This window comes from Aulonocara sp. 'chitande type north' Nkhata Bay, linkage group LG7, assembly GCF_057382095.1.
Source record: "Aulonocara sp. 'chitande type north' Nkhata Bay isolate Kocher_YH1m ecotype deep benthic linkage group LG7, A_spYH_male_GT1.1, whole genome shotgun sequence".
In the NCBI taxonomy this organism is placed as follows: Eukaryota; Metazoa; Chordata; class Actinopteri; order Cichliformes; family Cichlidae; genus Aulonocara; species Aulonocara sp. 'chitande type north' Nkhata Bay.
Genome location: NC_141350.1, coordinates 19,540,301 through 19,556,484, shown reverse-complemented (window position 1 = coordinate 19,556,484; position 16,184 = coordinate 19,540,301). Strand labels below are relative to the sequence as shown.

The window sequence follows — 16,184 nt, the reverse complement described above, 5'->3', positions numbered from 1 at the left end:
AAGTGCATCTAGAGACAAATAATATCTTCAGGGGTTGGTTGGTATTGTAAGAGGTCGAACCACCATATTCCTTCTGTTTCAGTGTACCTTGACACAGGCAGTATCAGGCATTGACTATAGTCTATTTCCTAATTTGATGTTTTCAAAAGGGTGGCAAAAAGTGCTGTCTAAATTAAAATATAAGAAAAAACTCAGATAGATGTTCAGCTGGGTTGAGATCTGGGGACTTTAAGGGCCATAGCACAATTCACATCACTTTTGCATATATAAAACTACTTCATGACTCCTTGTGCCCCGTGGATAGTAGGATTGTCCTTCCAGAAGAGACCATTCCAGTCAAAATAGATTTTATTCTTCATAGGATAAACGTAATCAATGAACAACTTTGTCATGATTTATTATAAACCTTCCCTGGTAATGGCCAAAAACAAACAACCAGAACTTACCTGTACAATTCTCTGTAATGTGTAACTAACAAAGAGATAATATCCAAAAGTTCTGGGAAACAACTTTCCCTTTTGCTAGAAAGTCAAAGAATCGTGTTTGGCAGACGTTTTTGTAGGATGGCCACAAGATGGACAGGTTACACTGGCACAACTTTGATTTTGGCATTACATATTTTAATGGTTAAAATATGAATGGTCTTTTAAACAATGTCATTTATTGTCACATTGTTAGCTTTGTGGTGGCACGGTCAGATCATATCATCTATTGATGTTTTGAATCTGTCTATCTATTGTCCATCCATTCTCTTCCGATTCTCTTTATCTGGGTCGCAGTGGAGCAAACTGAACTGAACTGATATCTTTAAATTGAAAATCAGTATAACCTATTGAATTTAAAAACTAACTAATTATCACTAACTAGTGATAATCTGTCAAATGATAGATTAATGCTTCTTTGAATGTTTATTTTATTTTTACCTTTTTTGCCTGTGGAAAGGGGTCTGTAAAACATCTATTAAAACAGGTTTATACAGCAACTAATTATATATCAACCACTAAAAGCATTCCTTAGGAATGTCCAAATATAAAATATATGGCAACTGGAAAATCTTCAAATGAATAGTCCAGCTAAGACATTAGTAATATTTATTCAGTCCAAAAGCACTTCGTTAGCTAATAAGTGTTTTTCTTTGTAATGACGGATTCAACTTGTGATATATTTTTATTATAAATTTAAACAGATCAAAGTTGCACTGATATCAAATCACACCAAAGTGTCACTGTTACACAGTACACAATGATACACAAGTGTCAGTATGGTTTAAATGCAAGCAGGTAAACACTCAAATCTGCAATTACCTAACACAAGTGATCATAAACCAGCATCTGGTGCAGTATAGCGCACGTGCCTGCCAACACTGTGAGGCCTCCCCTCGCCACTCTGACCGCACATGGCTCTCCTAGCTCCTTTGGCACAGAACCATAGTAGTATGCCGTATCACTTTTCCACGTGATATATCTACCACTGTCCTCCTGTGCAATCCACAAGGTCTTTATGTGGGTTGGGAGTGATGGAGGGTTAGTTCTAAACTCTTTCCACGAGATTCGCGGTGGTGCACCTGTTTATCGAAAGCTAGGGAAAATGTCAGCGCTGCTGTGGCAGATGATTCCTAGTCTTTTTGAGTCAGAGCAAAGTGTCAGTGAGCATCTCAGACATCTCATTGCTTCGCCAAAATTGTAGAGTGGAGTTTTGCTCTCCACACGAAAACATGCCACGTTGGTTTCATTTGATATCTGATCACAGATTATGTTCCCCAGTCATAATTAGGAAATATTTCTTTCGGACATTTTGTGCCAGCAACATTATATTATGGTTAAAGGAAACCATTCATGCAATGTTGAAACGGCAGAGCTGAAAAAATATGTCACATTTGAAAAATGTATTCAAGTGTTCAGTCTTATTGGAGGCCTTTTTTTTTTTCTCTGAGCAGCCAAATGAGTTTAACCAACACTTGTCAACAGCCAAACCATCAAATAACTGACATGCAACATATTTTAAACCAAAGAGTGAGCAAGCTACCGCAACAGCCCTGACAAAACCAAGCTCTTCAGGCAGGGGGCTGTAAATGAATCCAAATAAGACCCAGCGCCACCCTGTAACAACTTTTCAGTGCAGGGGAGGAGGAACCTGTGAAAGAGGCAACCATAGGCCAGAAAGGAGTCTCTCACGGTCACTGCTTATAAATGTACCAACCCTTTAGACCGGCCTGCTTCTGCCCTACTCTTACTCACTCTCTCTTTTTCTGCTCTCATCCAGTATTATCACTTTTTTATCATCTATAATATGTCTTGCTTGATGTTACACAGATATTTTTATTACCTTGTGTTACTTTATGGTAAATGGCCTGTATTTATATAGCACTTTACTAGTCCCTAAGGACCCCAAAGCGCTTTACATATCCAGTCATCCACCCATTCACACACACATTCACACACTGGTGATGGCAAGCTGCATTGTAGCCACAGCCACCCTGGGGCGCACTGACAGATGTGTGACTGCCGGACACTGGCGCCACCGGACCCTCTGACCAACACCAGTAGGCAACGGGTGAAGTGTCTTGCCCAAGGACCCAACGACCGAGACTGTCCAAGCCGGGGCTCGAACCGGCAACCTTCCGATTACAAGGCAAACTCCCAACTCTTGAGCCACGATCGCCCATTATGCTCATATTCTGTGTTTGCATTATGCATAAATATGTGCATGTAAAACAGCTCAAGTGACAGTTCTGATTTAAATAATTCTAGATCTTTGCTCATAATTTCAGTAATAACACTCTACTTAATGATAAATGTCTTTAATGTCTTTAAATGCAGCAACACCTTGAACAGATATTAGACTTTAATCAACAATAAACAGTTAAAATACCTTATGTCACTGTTTGCTGTACAAGTTCACTGCAAGTTCAGTATAATCTGTAATCAGTAACTCTGTTGGCACTATAATTGAGTTAGAAAAGAAGGCCACCGCTCTCATGTCTTCATTAATATGTAGTCACCAACACTAACTCATATGTTTGTGTACTGTTTTATGGATTTTGCCTTTGTTTTAATATGGTCTACTCCCATCTTATCTTAAGAGTAGTTGAGTTGGCAGCAAGACGTCAATCTGATTGTGTTGTCGCTAAAGCTTGCCACTAACCTTTTTTGACATATTCAAGTGGGTAGTCATGAAAATGCTGGACATGGAATAAGTCACAACCTTAAATATCAGTGAATAATTATTAACAACACTCACAGAGAAAATAATTAACTGATTATTGACAACTCACGTTGCAGAACAATATATATACCTGTAAGATTAGGAAGGATGAATTGATTTTAGAAAGTGGTAGAAATAAGACCAAAACATGTTTTAAAAACTTTAATAGGACCTTAGCTCTATATCTAATTTACCTAAGCTAGGACACTTTCGTTCAGTACTACTGTGAAGAACTCTTAGCAAACCTAAACCTAAAAGTCTACAACAAGCAACACATAGTCCGATAGAGCAGTCGGCGACACACTGGAAATCCCAAATGCCCGGGAGAGCCAGCAAGTGCTACATACGACTGAATTTTCATTAGCTAGCTGGTTGATGTTGGAGTACAGATTTTTCCCTGGGGGAGGGTGGCTGTCAGGAGGTTAACAACCAGTCTGTGTGACTGGAACTTTAGATGGAAATCTGTTCCCATGACAGGGCTTTCCTTTTGAGACATTGATATGAATGTAGTTATTTCATATAACTCAAGGTATTCAGAAATGTAAATGTCAGCTTTTCTTCCACTTTGCCTTTCATGTCCCAAGAGAGGATGCATGGTGCTGGCACAAAAATAACTCCAACTGCAATACATTAATTTCTAAGAGCCATGAGAGTGGGCTGCACAGTCTCACTAGCCAGGAAAAAATTGTGCCTCATATGCCATAGAATCAGACCCAAAAAATACCCATACCCTGCTCCCATCCTTCAACGAATACACACAGACACACATGCATTTATTGTGTTTATGATATACTTGTTTTACTGTATTGCCATTTTGTTAAAAATATTTCCATGATATGTAAAATCATAGCTGCGAAGAGAAAATAACCCCCCCCCCCCCCCCCCACCACCACCACCACCACCACCACCACCACCACCACATATTTAGATAACTAAAGTTGTAAACTTTAACCATCTTTGGGTTAAGCTTGTGTTAAGCCTGAGTCCTCTGCCACTATGTCAGCACTTTTTAATAAAAAATTAATTGATCTGAGGTCACATAACATGTGGAAAGATTTTAATGCAACATGGAAAGCATGGAATGAGGCACAGTGGTTCTTTCGTTGCATTTGGCTGATCCCTTAGTATTTCATAAACCTGCATTCATCGGCTTCATTTTCATGACTTTGATAAGTAATTCTTTCATGCCATGTCTTGGCATTGTGGTTGTCCAATTCTGCCATCATGGGGCCTGTAAAGTCCCCGTGACAGTGTGTTTAAGTTTACAGATAGTTTGCTACATCCAGCCTCTAATCTGCAAGATTTACTGCATACCTTATTCACCCCCTGTAATTATCAAACTTCCTAATAACTCACCTCATACATGTAGAACAGCTTCTAACCCCACATATCAGGACACAACAGGACCTACTGAGATGTCAGTTTCAAACTGAAAACATGAGGACGTTGCCATAGTGACAGTCACCACTTAAGCCAACTCTGGTTTAAGATGTGTTCACTACTCTTTTGCCAAATCTGAAGATCTTACGGAGGGAACTTCGAGTAGTATATTTAAGGAAAGAGAAAAGAAGGGATATGACTCAAGAACAGGATTACTGTGGGTCACAAATCACTGTTTGTTTAGCTGTGAAGTTACTCAGGCTGTGCATAAAAGATTAATAGAAAAAAAAAATTCAAAAGATAAACACACATGTAAAGGAAGCCCAGACATCTTCTGTCAGAATTAGCCAATCCTGACGTGACCACTGGAAGGTCGGGTCATCCACTCGGCTGTGATTCACCAATGCTATCATGGACCCCGACAACCACAGTACGTCAACCAGTAGTCTGAGGGAAGGCTTTGGGGTCAACTTTCTGCTAATGGCTCAGCGCAGCAGCACAAGTGTCTGGTCAGACCTGCTAGTCAGGCACCACACCCTGCCAACAACCACCATCTGACAGCTGCCGTTGGCTCGATAACCTGTGCGCTTGGGAAAAGTCCACTGAAGGCCAAGCAGACATTATGGACATGAGAGGACAGGAGCACGTTTGGTGTCTGTGCACCCCATCACTTCAGCTGCATGTAAAGCAGGTCATATTCTTTAATGGTCCGAGTGATGAGAGGTGTAACTGCAGGTTGCAGGCCAGAGAACTGGCAGGGATTTAAAATGGATTTTACTGCTGCTCCAAGACCTAATAGCACTTCCCAATGAGGTCTAATGCGTTTATGTATTTGCGGATCACATTTTACTGCAATTCAGCTCAATAAAACAGAAAAATATCAGGGTAGAAGTTTTCTTTGGAAGGATGATATGCAGGTCTAAATGCAGAAACCATGACACTTAAAATTAGAACCATATTAATTTTTCCTCTGCCTTCTGTCCAAGTCTGCTAATTGATAGAACATATCCGAAATCTGGTAAGGTGATCCTAAGATGAACATACTGAGCAACTATTCTTTCAAACCGCAGTTTCAGTCTGTATGTGGTCAGAGACTAATTAAAATCATCAAGGAGGGAATTCAAAGTCCAATAAATATTTTCCTAATCTTTCGCAGCTTTCAACAAAATGTGTGGGATTATTATGTACAGACATAAATTTGATTTGTTGTGTTTACAGAACTCAAAGCAGAATATCTGAAATGATAATTCAATGAGCCATCTCATTTCTTTATCCTCTAATTAGATTTATAACGCATATGGCACTTCACAGCCATATTAAAGTGTCACAGAAGATGGATTACAAAACAAGTATCATACATAGACTCGCATGGAAATAAATATTGTTCAGATTTTCTGTAAATAACGACCATATAATCACCAAGTTCTGGCTTTAAGCAAAATCTGTACTCGGTTTCTAAGAGGCCTCGTTAAATTCAATTACTTTGTGGTATCACAAAAAGAAGTTTAACAAACACACTGTTGTTTTGATGGCTGTGTGGTTCTGCTCAACAAGTTGACACCTGCTACACAAAAACCGACTTATGGAACACATTTAAAGTGTATTCTCCAATACACCGAGCAGCATTCAAACAAACAGCGATATCCGCAGCAGTAGTAAAGCCTTTTAAAATATAAAGAAACTCTAAAGGTTCATTCCAAATAACAGAAGTTAGTTTGAATATTAGAATAGAGCATTGCCAGGCTAAATAAACGTTTTATTAATCTTCTGTTAATCTTCTCATTCAAGCTGGTTTCCAAGAAAATCAAAATTGCTGTCGACTGGTTTACCAGTGTGGTTGACTCAGTAAAAAACTGCAGATTTTTCTTATGAACTCTCTTTCAGACTTTCTCCCTGGTAACTTTGGTGGAGCGTTATAGAAGCACGGGGATTTAGAAGAAGACTGTCAGTGCCAGAGCCTTGCCTTAAACAAAGACATGTGTTACCAAAGGGATGTCAGCCTGCCCACTACCCAACACGGTGTAACTCAATCTCCCCACATTCTCATCCACTGAGGGTAGGGGGATGGCTTCTTAGGAAGAAAGGGTTAAGTATGTTGATCAAAGACTCAATGATGGACCAGAGGACTTGTCTAGATCATCACTCTGACCTCTGCACATCCATCAGCCATTAGGAGGCCACGGCTGAGGCAAGGCCCAGTTGGTGTGGATGCAGCGATGGGGGTGGTGGCGAGGAGATGACGGTCTTTGGGACCTGGGGTGCTTATGGGTCTGTGTGGTAAAGGGGAGTCAGTGGTGAGGGTGAGGTGGGGATGAGGGGGTGGGGGTTGAGACCCACAGAGACAAGAAAAAGAGGGGAAAACTGGGAGGAGGGTTGCTGGATTAAAGCCCCAACCAGCCTTTAACTTCTCCCAAACCACATGAAGTTGGTGTCCAATGCCCTACATATTCAAAGGCATGTACACTAGCCCACTTCCAGCCCTTGACACAGATGGAGATAGAAATATACAAGTGCTGGGCAACCAGTTTCTCTAATGTTACTTTCTCTGTGGTGCACTTTGCTGACAGACTGAGTTAGCCATCGACTCTGAGCAGGAGATGGACAAGTTCACTGGCGTTAAGCAAACTTTCTCTACATGCTGCTCCTCGTTGTCTGCCAGAAATGCTTAAACCTCTGCTTAAACCTCCGCTACTCGCTGGGTTTAACACAGCTGAGAAAGCCATTAAATGTCATAATGTCACGAGATAATTTGTTTGAACAACAGGGCCCAGTGTTTCATGCAGCACGCTTAGCTACAGGTTGAGCTGGAGCCGTTTGTGTGTTGTTCCGGTGACCTTCCATCCCCATGGAAAAGCAATGGATTCAGCAGAATTTTCCATGTATGTGACCCACATCATGGAACCTCCTCACCACCACCACTGCTCTTTCCACAGGCTAGACGGGGAAGGATGATACACTGGCACTGAATTCCACTGGCCCTGGCTGTCTAGTGGGGTTGGCTACTCCCGAATTATCCTCTGAAACTGACTCAAAAGTGTTGCTGTTTAGTGGAGGAAAGAGCTAAAACCTTGTTGCAGATGCAGCAATGTGACAGTTTACAGTAGGCACAAGGTGCACAAATAACTGTGGATTTTTTGGGTGTAGTTGCTGAGAATACTCGATGAGAATACTCGATGCTGTATAAGTTAACAAAGAACTAAAAAAATAATAATAATAAAATAAAATTACAAATCACAGCTGTGGAGTGTCAAGTTCTGTGGTTTCAGCTGCATAGTGCATTGATGTTGTTTTATCAGAACAGATCATGAAGTCCAGCACTTGAAGCCTTTCTGGTTTTCTATGGTTTGGACTGAGCTAGTTTGCTGTAATTTCAGTCAGTTCGGTTTATTATTTGCATGCTGGGATATGCCAAATTCCATTTTATAAAAATAAATCATGGTTTATAAAAAAAAAAAAATGAATTGCTAAATAATGAGTCAGCTTTTGTCCTAGGAAATAACATGTGCTTAAGGCCTGGAAAATGAATTACCAAGTTACAGTTTTTGTTGTGAAATTCATTATTCGCTTCCTTCAGGACGCTTGTCTCTCTGCTTTGCTTGACAGATGCCGGGGGGGGGGGGGGGGGGGGGGGTTGAAGTGCTAAGATAATCTCCCTAAAGTGGCCTGTAGTTTTTCCCCCAGGTGGAGTCTGCTTATAGAACCCCGACCTCACTTCACGGGAGAAAAATAACCTCAAGGAGAAGTCGTGGGCTAGCCAACCACTGGACACTGAGCAGCACAAAAGCGCGTGTGGGCCGTCCTCGAACTCCCTTCACCAAATGTGTCCACATAGAAACCCACTTCCCATAGAGATGTGTCGGTCTTCTCACACACACACACACACACACACACACACATGCATGCAGACAGAAACACAAAGTACCCGACAAATAAATCCGCCGAATGAGCTTCGCACACGCATGAACACATACAGCAGCGCCTGGGGTTAGACCCATCCCATCATCTCAGACTGCTGATGCTGTCCTTAATGTAGCTGTGAGGCCCGAGGGCGTCACCACATAAGTATTAACCTTGCACATATTTTACAAGCACTGCTTAGTGCCCCAGTCCAATATAAACAGGTGTGCATGCCAAATTGGGCGTCATTACTCCCCAGGCTGTCTTGTCTGCTTATTAAGATATAGCTCATTTTGATACCTGTGACTCTAAAGGTACTTGAAGTTCTTTAACTGGACATTTTTAATGTTCCTTTTGGTTTGTTTTTATATATAGGTAAAAAAGTCTGTGGGACTTGGCCATATTCTTCTTTTTCCTTCAGTCGTCATGCACAAAGTTCTCCATTGTCTTTGCAGAAAGGACGAGAGACAGTTCGGCAAAAAAGCCCAAAGACACATCAGAAGCCGAGACCAACGATGGTCCGTTTTATTTTCTTTTTTTTAACAATATAGATAAAGATGGATGAAGGCAGTCAGGTAGTGTTCAGAGTCCTCAGTCTGGGGTCTTGATGATCCCCACTTTGCCTTGCGGTTTATGATGTCACACAGGGTTTTGCCTTTGAATGGCCATGTGTTCCTCACCACTAATATCAAACAGATGATGAGAAACCTCCAAATGATGGTCTTTCACAAAGACAAGCAGTCAAAACAAAGTTATAGGAACACAGAAAAACACCACTCCAACTGATCACATGACAAAGAAAGACTATGTGTTCTTAATTACAGCAGGCTGTGCTGTGGGCGGCCTTATGCTGTATTGTCTGCTCCTCTGCTTTGTTGAAAATTTAATTTGAAACCTGCATCATCATGGCACTGGCTGCATTTCTGTTCTGTTCGCACGGGCTGCTAAGAGATGCCCTTTGCACAGTAGCACTTTTATGATTTCATCCAGAATCCAGACTATATCCCAGAATAACAAACAAAAAGGTTCAAAGGAATGCCCCAAAATAATCTGTCATCCACGGGGCTGTTAAACATCCCCTGCCTCTACTTAGGAGAAGTCTGTAATTGAAGTGCGGTGTCTGGAAGACAACAATCCTTCTCACTTGGTGTCTGGCTAATCTCAAGAATCAGCTCAGTAGATCTTTCACTCCTTGATCTTAGATTTCATCCCTTCATTTGGGTCATTTTCTTTCTTTCTTTTTTTTTTGCCACCCCTTTTTGTCTCTTCACATATCATCACGTGTCGTATCTGTGAAGGGCCAAGCTGTTAACCTGAATGTCCATTACGAAAGTTACAAGTTAGCGAAGGAGGCAGGATACTGGAGAGATTTCAAAGAAATTTCAGAACACCCTTCTAACATCACAATAACAGAAACAAAGGCTGGATTTTACTTTACTATCCTATCAAATTTAAATTAAAAGCTGGTTTGTACACCTTTGGCTTAGATCCATTAAATTACTTAGACACCCTAAAATCTCTTTGCAGCACCGGATTTGAGAATTGGACTGTGTTGAGTCATTTTATTGGTTCAAAGGACAAGAAAGTAAATGACCCCATAGGACTATGATTTTTTCTGTCTTCCCTCTTCTCTTCAGCTTTCATGAATGGAAGCCGGCAGTCTTGTTACTCCTTCACCTAAATTAAAAGCTTCCCATGGCTCACAAAGCTCTCATGTCCCTGACACATTTCGCCATACAGTGAACTCTGAACAGTATGATAATGTGTTAAATTTACATAAGGTAAATGCTTGGCCTTAACACAGACAAGGTTCATCCATTCCAGCAGTTATGTTACCTCATAACTAATTTTCCATGAATTGGAAAAGTGGGCACACTGCTCCCAGAAGTGAGATGGACCAGAAGCATTAGCTTGCAGAATATATCCCAATGAACTAATGATCCTGACACCCAAACAATAGCAGATTTAGAAGAAGGCACACACAGCAGACTCTGTTTTTCTATCTCATATTTTTAATGACAAAATGTTTGTCGGAAACAAATGGATTTATTTTTCTCAATCCAGGGAATAATATGGGGAGCTTATATGGTTCCGGTCCCCTGGGCTTCAGACAACTAACAAAACACATCTTACTTCTGCTCTGCTGCCCGTCCACAATGCTTTTCACATACAGGAGGATGAGCGCGAGCCTCCGTTTAATTGACAAAGTAGCATGGGTCTCATACATATATCCATTACATAGCAATAGACGAAAGCCGACAAAAGTCTGGAAAGGTCATTTGTTAAATATGTAAAGTTATGAATGATTTGAACATTTAATAATAATAAATATAAATTAAACATTGGATTTAATCGTTTATACAATACACAGAATATCTTCTTTTTTTACTAGCTTTGCTCTAGTTTGTCGCCAACTTGCACCGGCAGCTGCTCCTTCTTATACAGTGTACCCACTATTTCTCCAATGCATTCTCAGTCAGGCCCTCTCTTAAATACCCACCCTTTTCACTTGCTGTTTCCGGCTTCACATGCACCTCCTTTCATCAAGCCATCCCATCCATCTCAAAAACACCCTCACAAAAGAACTACACTCTTGTTTGTGTGTCCAAAAACAAAGAGGCACACTGAGTAACTTCCTATTCACATCAGGTGATTTGCATGAGGGATCTCTCCCCATTTAGTGACTCCAAAACGCTTTTGCCAACACAGAGTGGACGAGGAGGCTTGAGGGTGGAGACAGCTATCCTTTCACTCTGCATGCTAAAATCCTCAGTTCGACTCTTCTTATCAGCCACATCGGATTTTGAGAGTAATATCATCCACACTTGGAAACATAATAGAAAACAGGGAAAGTAAAAGCCCTAATAATTCCATTTAATAATGTTGAGCTTTAACTGTGTGTAGAATTAAAATATTAGTGGTACAGATTTTACTATTTTTCCCCTCTTCTTTCTGTGTTGTGATCACTGCCCGGTTTGACACAGACAAGAAGCTCCTTTCCATACTGGAGCGAGATAATTGACTTCTGTTCCATGCGTGCCACAATCAAGACAGCAGACCACAGCATATTACGAACATGTGCTGTGTACAAAATAATGTCAAAGTCAGCAGAGTGCTTGATTTATTTATTTTTGATTTTTAATGATTTATGCTTCCTAATGCACTTGCCAGTTACTATATTAAGCGTGGTTGGAATGTTTGAATAACAGACTTTGGCATAAAGTTTGGCTTCAAACCTGGACACACACACACGCACACACACACAATCAACAAATTTAATGTGTGTGTTTTCCTTCGAAGGGAGAAAATTTATGAAAATAATAGCTTTGGATGTTTGTTGGAACAACCGATACGGGCAACTGAACACCAGGCAGGAACACTCTTGTACCAACAGGCAGTGAGCAATAAAGTGAAGAATGTGTGTTTAGGGTTCAGCTTTCTTTTATATTTCAGAATGCAATTCATCATTGAATCAAAGACGCATCAGATTTTTATGTGTGGAAATGTGTTTGCATCTGAGTCTATTTCTTTTAATGGCTCTAACTGGAGTTATTTTAGGCACTATTTCAGGAACAATGAAAACATGGCAGTGTAAAAATACACGCTAGAAACTTTTTGTTATAATAAGCTATTTAATTGAGTAAATGTGCACAGTTATGAATGTAATTGCTTTGTTTAATCCATCTGAGTTGCGCCTTTGCTGAAATGAAAAAGAAAAGCTAATACTACATTTTAAATGACTAGGCTACATGGTTTTATGTGTAATCATAAATGTGCAAAAGTCATTCTACATCTCAAATATATTAATTAACATGTAAATGAAGATAAACTGGCCTAGACGCTCTTTCACTGTCACATGATTTTAACGTGGTGTTGTAGATTAAATGTACCAAACAAACAAAAAGCAAAAAATGGTTAAAAGAATCTGCTAGGATAGATCGACTTTTTACCTTTCTCATACTGCATGTATTAAAGGAATAATTTGACATTTTAATGTATGTATACTTTATTGATCCCCGTGGGGAAATTCCTCTCTGCATTTAACCCATTCACTCAGTGAAGCAGTGGGCAGCCATTGGGTGCACTGTGTAGGGATGGTACCTTGCTCAGGGGTACCTCAGGGTAGTCGTCCAGTGGATTCCAACCCTTGACCTTCCGATCATGGGGCCACCACTCTACCTAGTGTGTGAATGCGAGAGTGAATGAATAGTGGTATTGTAAAGCGTTTTGGGTGTCTTGAAAAGCGCTATATAAATCCAATCTATTATTATTATTATTATTATTATTACTGAGCTATCCCTGACAATAACCCCGATTCATTTACTTCACAACAGTTAAATTGTTAGAGAAGACTGGCAGATTCTACTCTCATTATCTATGCGTCAAGTCTGGAGCTAGAGCCGGGAGGTGTAAAAGCTTAGCTTAGCATAAAGATTGAGAGCAGGTCTAAGCAGCAACCTTGACATCCTCTAAATTTAAACATGTCATCATCTCTAAAAGCGATCAATTAAAGAAATGCTACTACTTCTGCCAAAACTGAATACAGGTTGTGAAACCAAATATTTATGGTCTTAAAGGGGTTTGGATGTGCTAACACTTTCAGGCGCAATGTAGATTCTCTTTGTACTTTATAGCAACACCTTTCTATTGGTTTCATTTGTGACATTTTACTTAAAAAGTTGGATATGAGAATGCTGAAACATCTCAAATTTGTCTCAAGTTGAATTTATCTGGAAAGAAAAACAAATACTGCCCCATCTTTCTGCTGTAAACATCTGTCATTGAAAAAAATAATAATAATTGAACTTCAACAAACTTCAGCAAGCAGCTTTCTGTGTACTCTGTGAAACAACATATTATAAGATATACGCTATATGGGCAAACCTCCACATTATAGCTACAGGAGCTGCTCAGCCATGGAAAGCAATGCCATTAAGCTCCCGGTACACTGAGCTTTGGAGCTCTGCAATTATTGAGTCCACAGAGAGTTTTTTGCTTTTATGCAAAGTACGCGTCCACATTCAGCAATTACGTTGTCTGACACTTTGTGGATGAGTTACTGTGGTTCTTTGAAAAACAAACAAACAAACAGTTTCATCATGAACTGTCGAAGAAGGAAGAAATTTCACTAACTGACTTTTGCAGTGGTGGCATCCCATTACAGTAATAGACTTGAATTCATTGAGCTTCACTGAGATGACCCATTCTTTCACAAATGCTTTTAAAGGCAGGCTGAATAACTAGAAATAAGTCTAGGTGCTTGACTTTATACACATGTAGCAGTGGGACTGAAAAGACCTGAATTAAAGATGAAGAAATGTGTCCCAATACTTTTATCCATATAGTATACTTTGGGTGCCCTTACCAATAAAGTACTTTTTTTTTTTTTACAATTGCTTATTTCTATTTTCTGCCACCATGTTATCATCTCTCAGCCATTACCATAGTGAGCACAATGTGATCATGAATCCTCAAGTAAGATCCAAGTTGTAATAAAGTGGAAATATCCTTTATTATTGTTACAGAGGAGAGCTTATTTAGCCAGAAGTAAAATGCCCCTATAGCCAAAATGGGAATAAGCAAAAGAAAATCAACAGTTCCAAGTTAGTCTTTGGTTGAATTTGAAAAAATTATCAATAAAAAAAAGAATTAAGATGAACTGCAGGTTAAACTTCAGTTGATATTTTAGCATTGAACCATCAAACTGAGTAAAATGGGAGCCATTTAGTTCTCATAGATTAAAATAGAAAATATAGGTGCAGCACTTAACACATCCACATCCAGCACAGTTTTAATGTTCATGTTTAATGAATTTAGGAAGGATCTCTGCAGTGTTTTCATGCTACTGTCTTTGAAATTGCACAACCATTGAAATAGTTGTTACTGCTCAGGGAGCGAAAAAAGACTGCAAACAAGCTAAACTACAACATAGTAGAGCCCAGGTGTCTGAAACATGTGAAACATGCTGTAAAGATCTCTTCTGTTGTCAACACACCAGTAGCTATGACTTTTTTTTCTTTTCTTCTTCCTTTTTTTTAAAGAAAAGATTAGGTTTTGTAGGGGTTTGGGGGGGGTCATGTTCTAATAGACACACATTTTTTCCAGTCAGTTTCTAAAAAGTATTTTTCTTTACACTTAGTACAAAAAAAAAAGACATGTCTACCCGTTAGTGTTTTGTTTTAAGATACTATAACATAAATAGACAATTTATTTTCAGTGTTCAGAACAGACAGTTCCAGTGTGACTGGAAAACTAACATACTCCACCATATTCCAGTTGGCAGCAGAGGGTTTTAACAGAGTTCTCCACTCAGATATTGGCGCAGCGTGATGCACCACACTTACAAAATGTTCTTCATTTCTACAGACCTCCACCATTAGCCCCAGCCAAGCTAGGGGTATCATTCATGTCAAGATTCACTTATGCCCCCACCCGTTAGTGAAAAAATGACAAAACCCACAAAGAGTTTCTCGTCAAAGACTTAACAATGGCTGTCACTTCGATCAACTCCCAGGTTACTGTGAGTTCCTCTCCATGCAAGTCTGGTTATATTGCAATCGAACCATCACAAATCCCAGAGTGCAAAGCACAGTTCCCACCGAGGGTCTCATTCTTTACACGTAGTCCCAACTTCACTGCGGATACATCAGTACATAAGCACAACCTCAATGTGACAGTAAAGTTTTGGGGGTATTACCTACTGATAATTAGAATTTACTTTCGGAAAAGCAATTAGATAGATTCTGCTGTGCAAAACGATGCCTCGAAGAGCTGATAGTGTAAATTCCATTTCTTCGCTTCAAAATCTCGAAGACACACCTTCCTGCTCGTTCTCCCGCTTCTTCCTCATTTAGCTAGTCCTTTGCGCGTCACTTTTTCTGGCACTGAGCTCTTCATGTCCTTATTTGCAGGTAAACACCTCCGTCCTCTCACTGCATGTGTTGCATTTGACGAAGCAGCACCACTGGAACTTACAATTGCACTGCCACACCTTTGTGTACTGGTGTGTATTGTATCCCCGACCGCAGCACATAAGGTCGCAGCCGTCCGTATGTGGTGAGGTGCGGTTGCACAGGCGTCCCTGGGTTCCCACGCTCCCTGTGGCTGCGTCCTCCTCGCAGTAGTTGGGCGACCTCTCAATGTATACGAGGTCTGTCTCCATGGGCTTACGGTAGCCCTGAGTCTGCTTTACCTTGAGGTGGGTGGGCTGGCGCAGTCGGCTGGCCCGGACTACCTCCACGTGCACAGCTTTATTGTACTTGTCCTTGAGTACGTAGCCAATCTCGCGGAATTTCGGAAGAGTAGTCCAACATGTTTTAGTGGTACAGGATCCCGAGACGCCGTGGCACTTGCACTCTAGCTTCATCCTTTCTTCTAAAACCTGGGGAGTGGTAGAGACAACAGGTCAGCTGTAGAGCTCTAGCAGTTATAGGACTTTCAGGTAATAGAACCCCTAGATGAAGATTTCAATTTTCCTTCTCTCTATGGATTTCCAGTGTGCTGGGAAAAAGGTAGAAATGTTTAAAGCGTCTAATTATCATTATTATTATTATTATTATTATTATTGTTGTTGTTATTATTGTTTCTATTTCTATTTCACATGAGTGCAAAGCTCAAGACATCTGCATAGTTTGACTAAAGTGGAAGTCCATAAGAAAATCATTGATATCCAATCGACCAATATATAGATCTTTGAACACCTT

The 16,184-nt window shown here is 40.2% G+C and overlaps 1 protein-coding gene across 2 annotated transcripts in view; it reads right to left on the bottom strand.

The window, feature by feature from the left end:
- Positions 1-10,434: 10,434 nt before the first annotated feature.
- wnt7bb (wingless-type MMTV integration site family, member 7Bb) overlaps positions 10,435-16,184 on the bottom strand; it is a 31,806-nt gene continuing 26,056 nt past the window's right edge. The window contains exon 4 of one of the 2 annotated variants that reach the window (XM_086299270.1): positions 10,435-15,862. In XM_086299270.1, coding sequence (XP_086155396.1) covers positions 15,383-15,862 — 480 coding nt within the window. In that variant the 3' untranslated portion in view covers positions 10,435-15,382. The remainder of the gene's footprint in view (positions 15,863-16,184) is intronic. The other variant, XM_086299271.1, reaches the window with a different exon arrangement.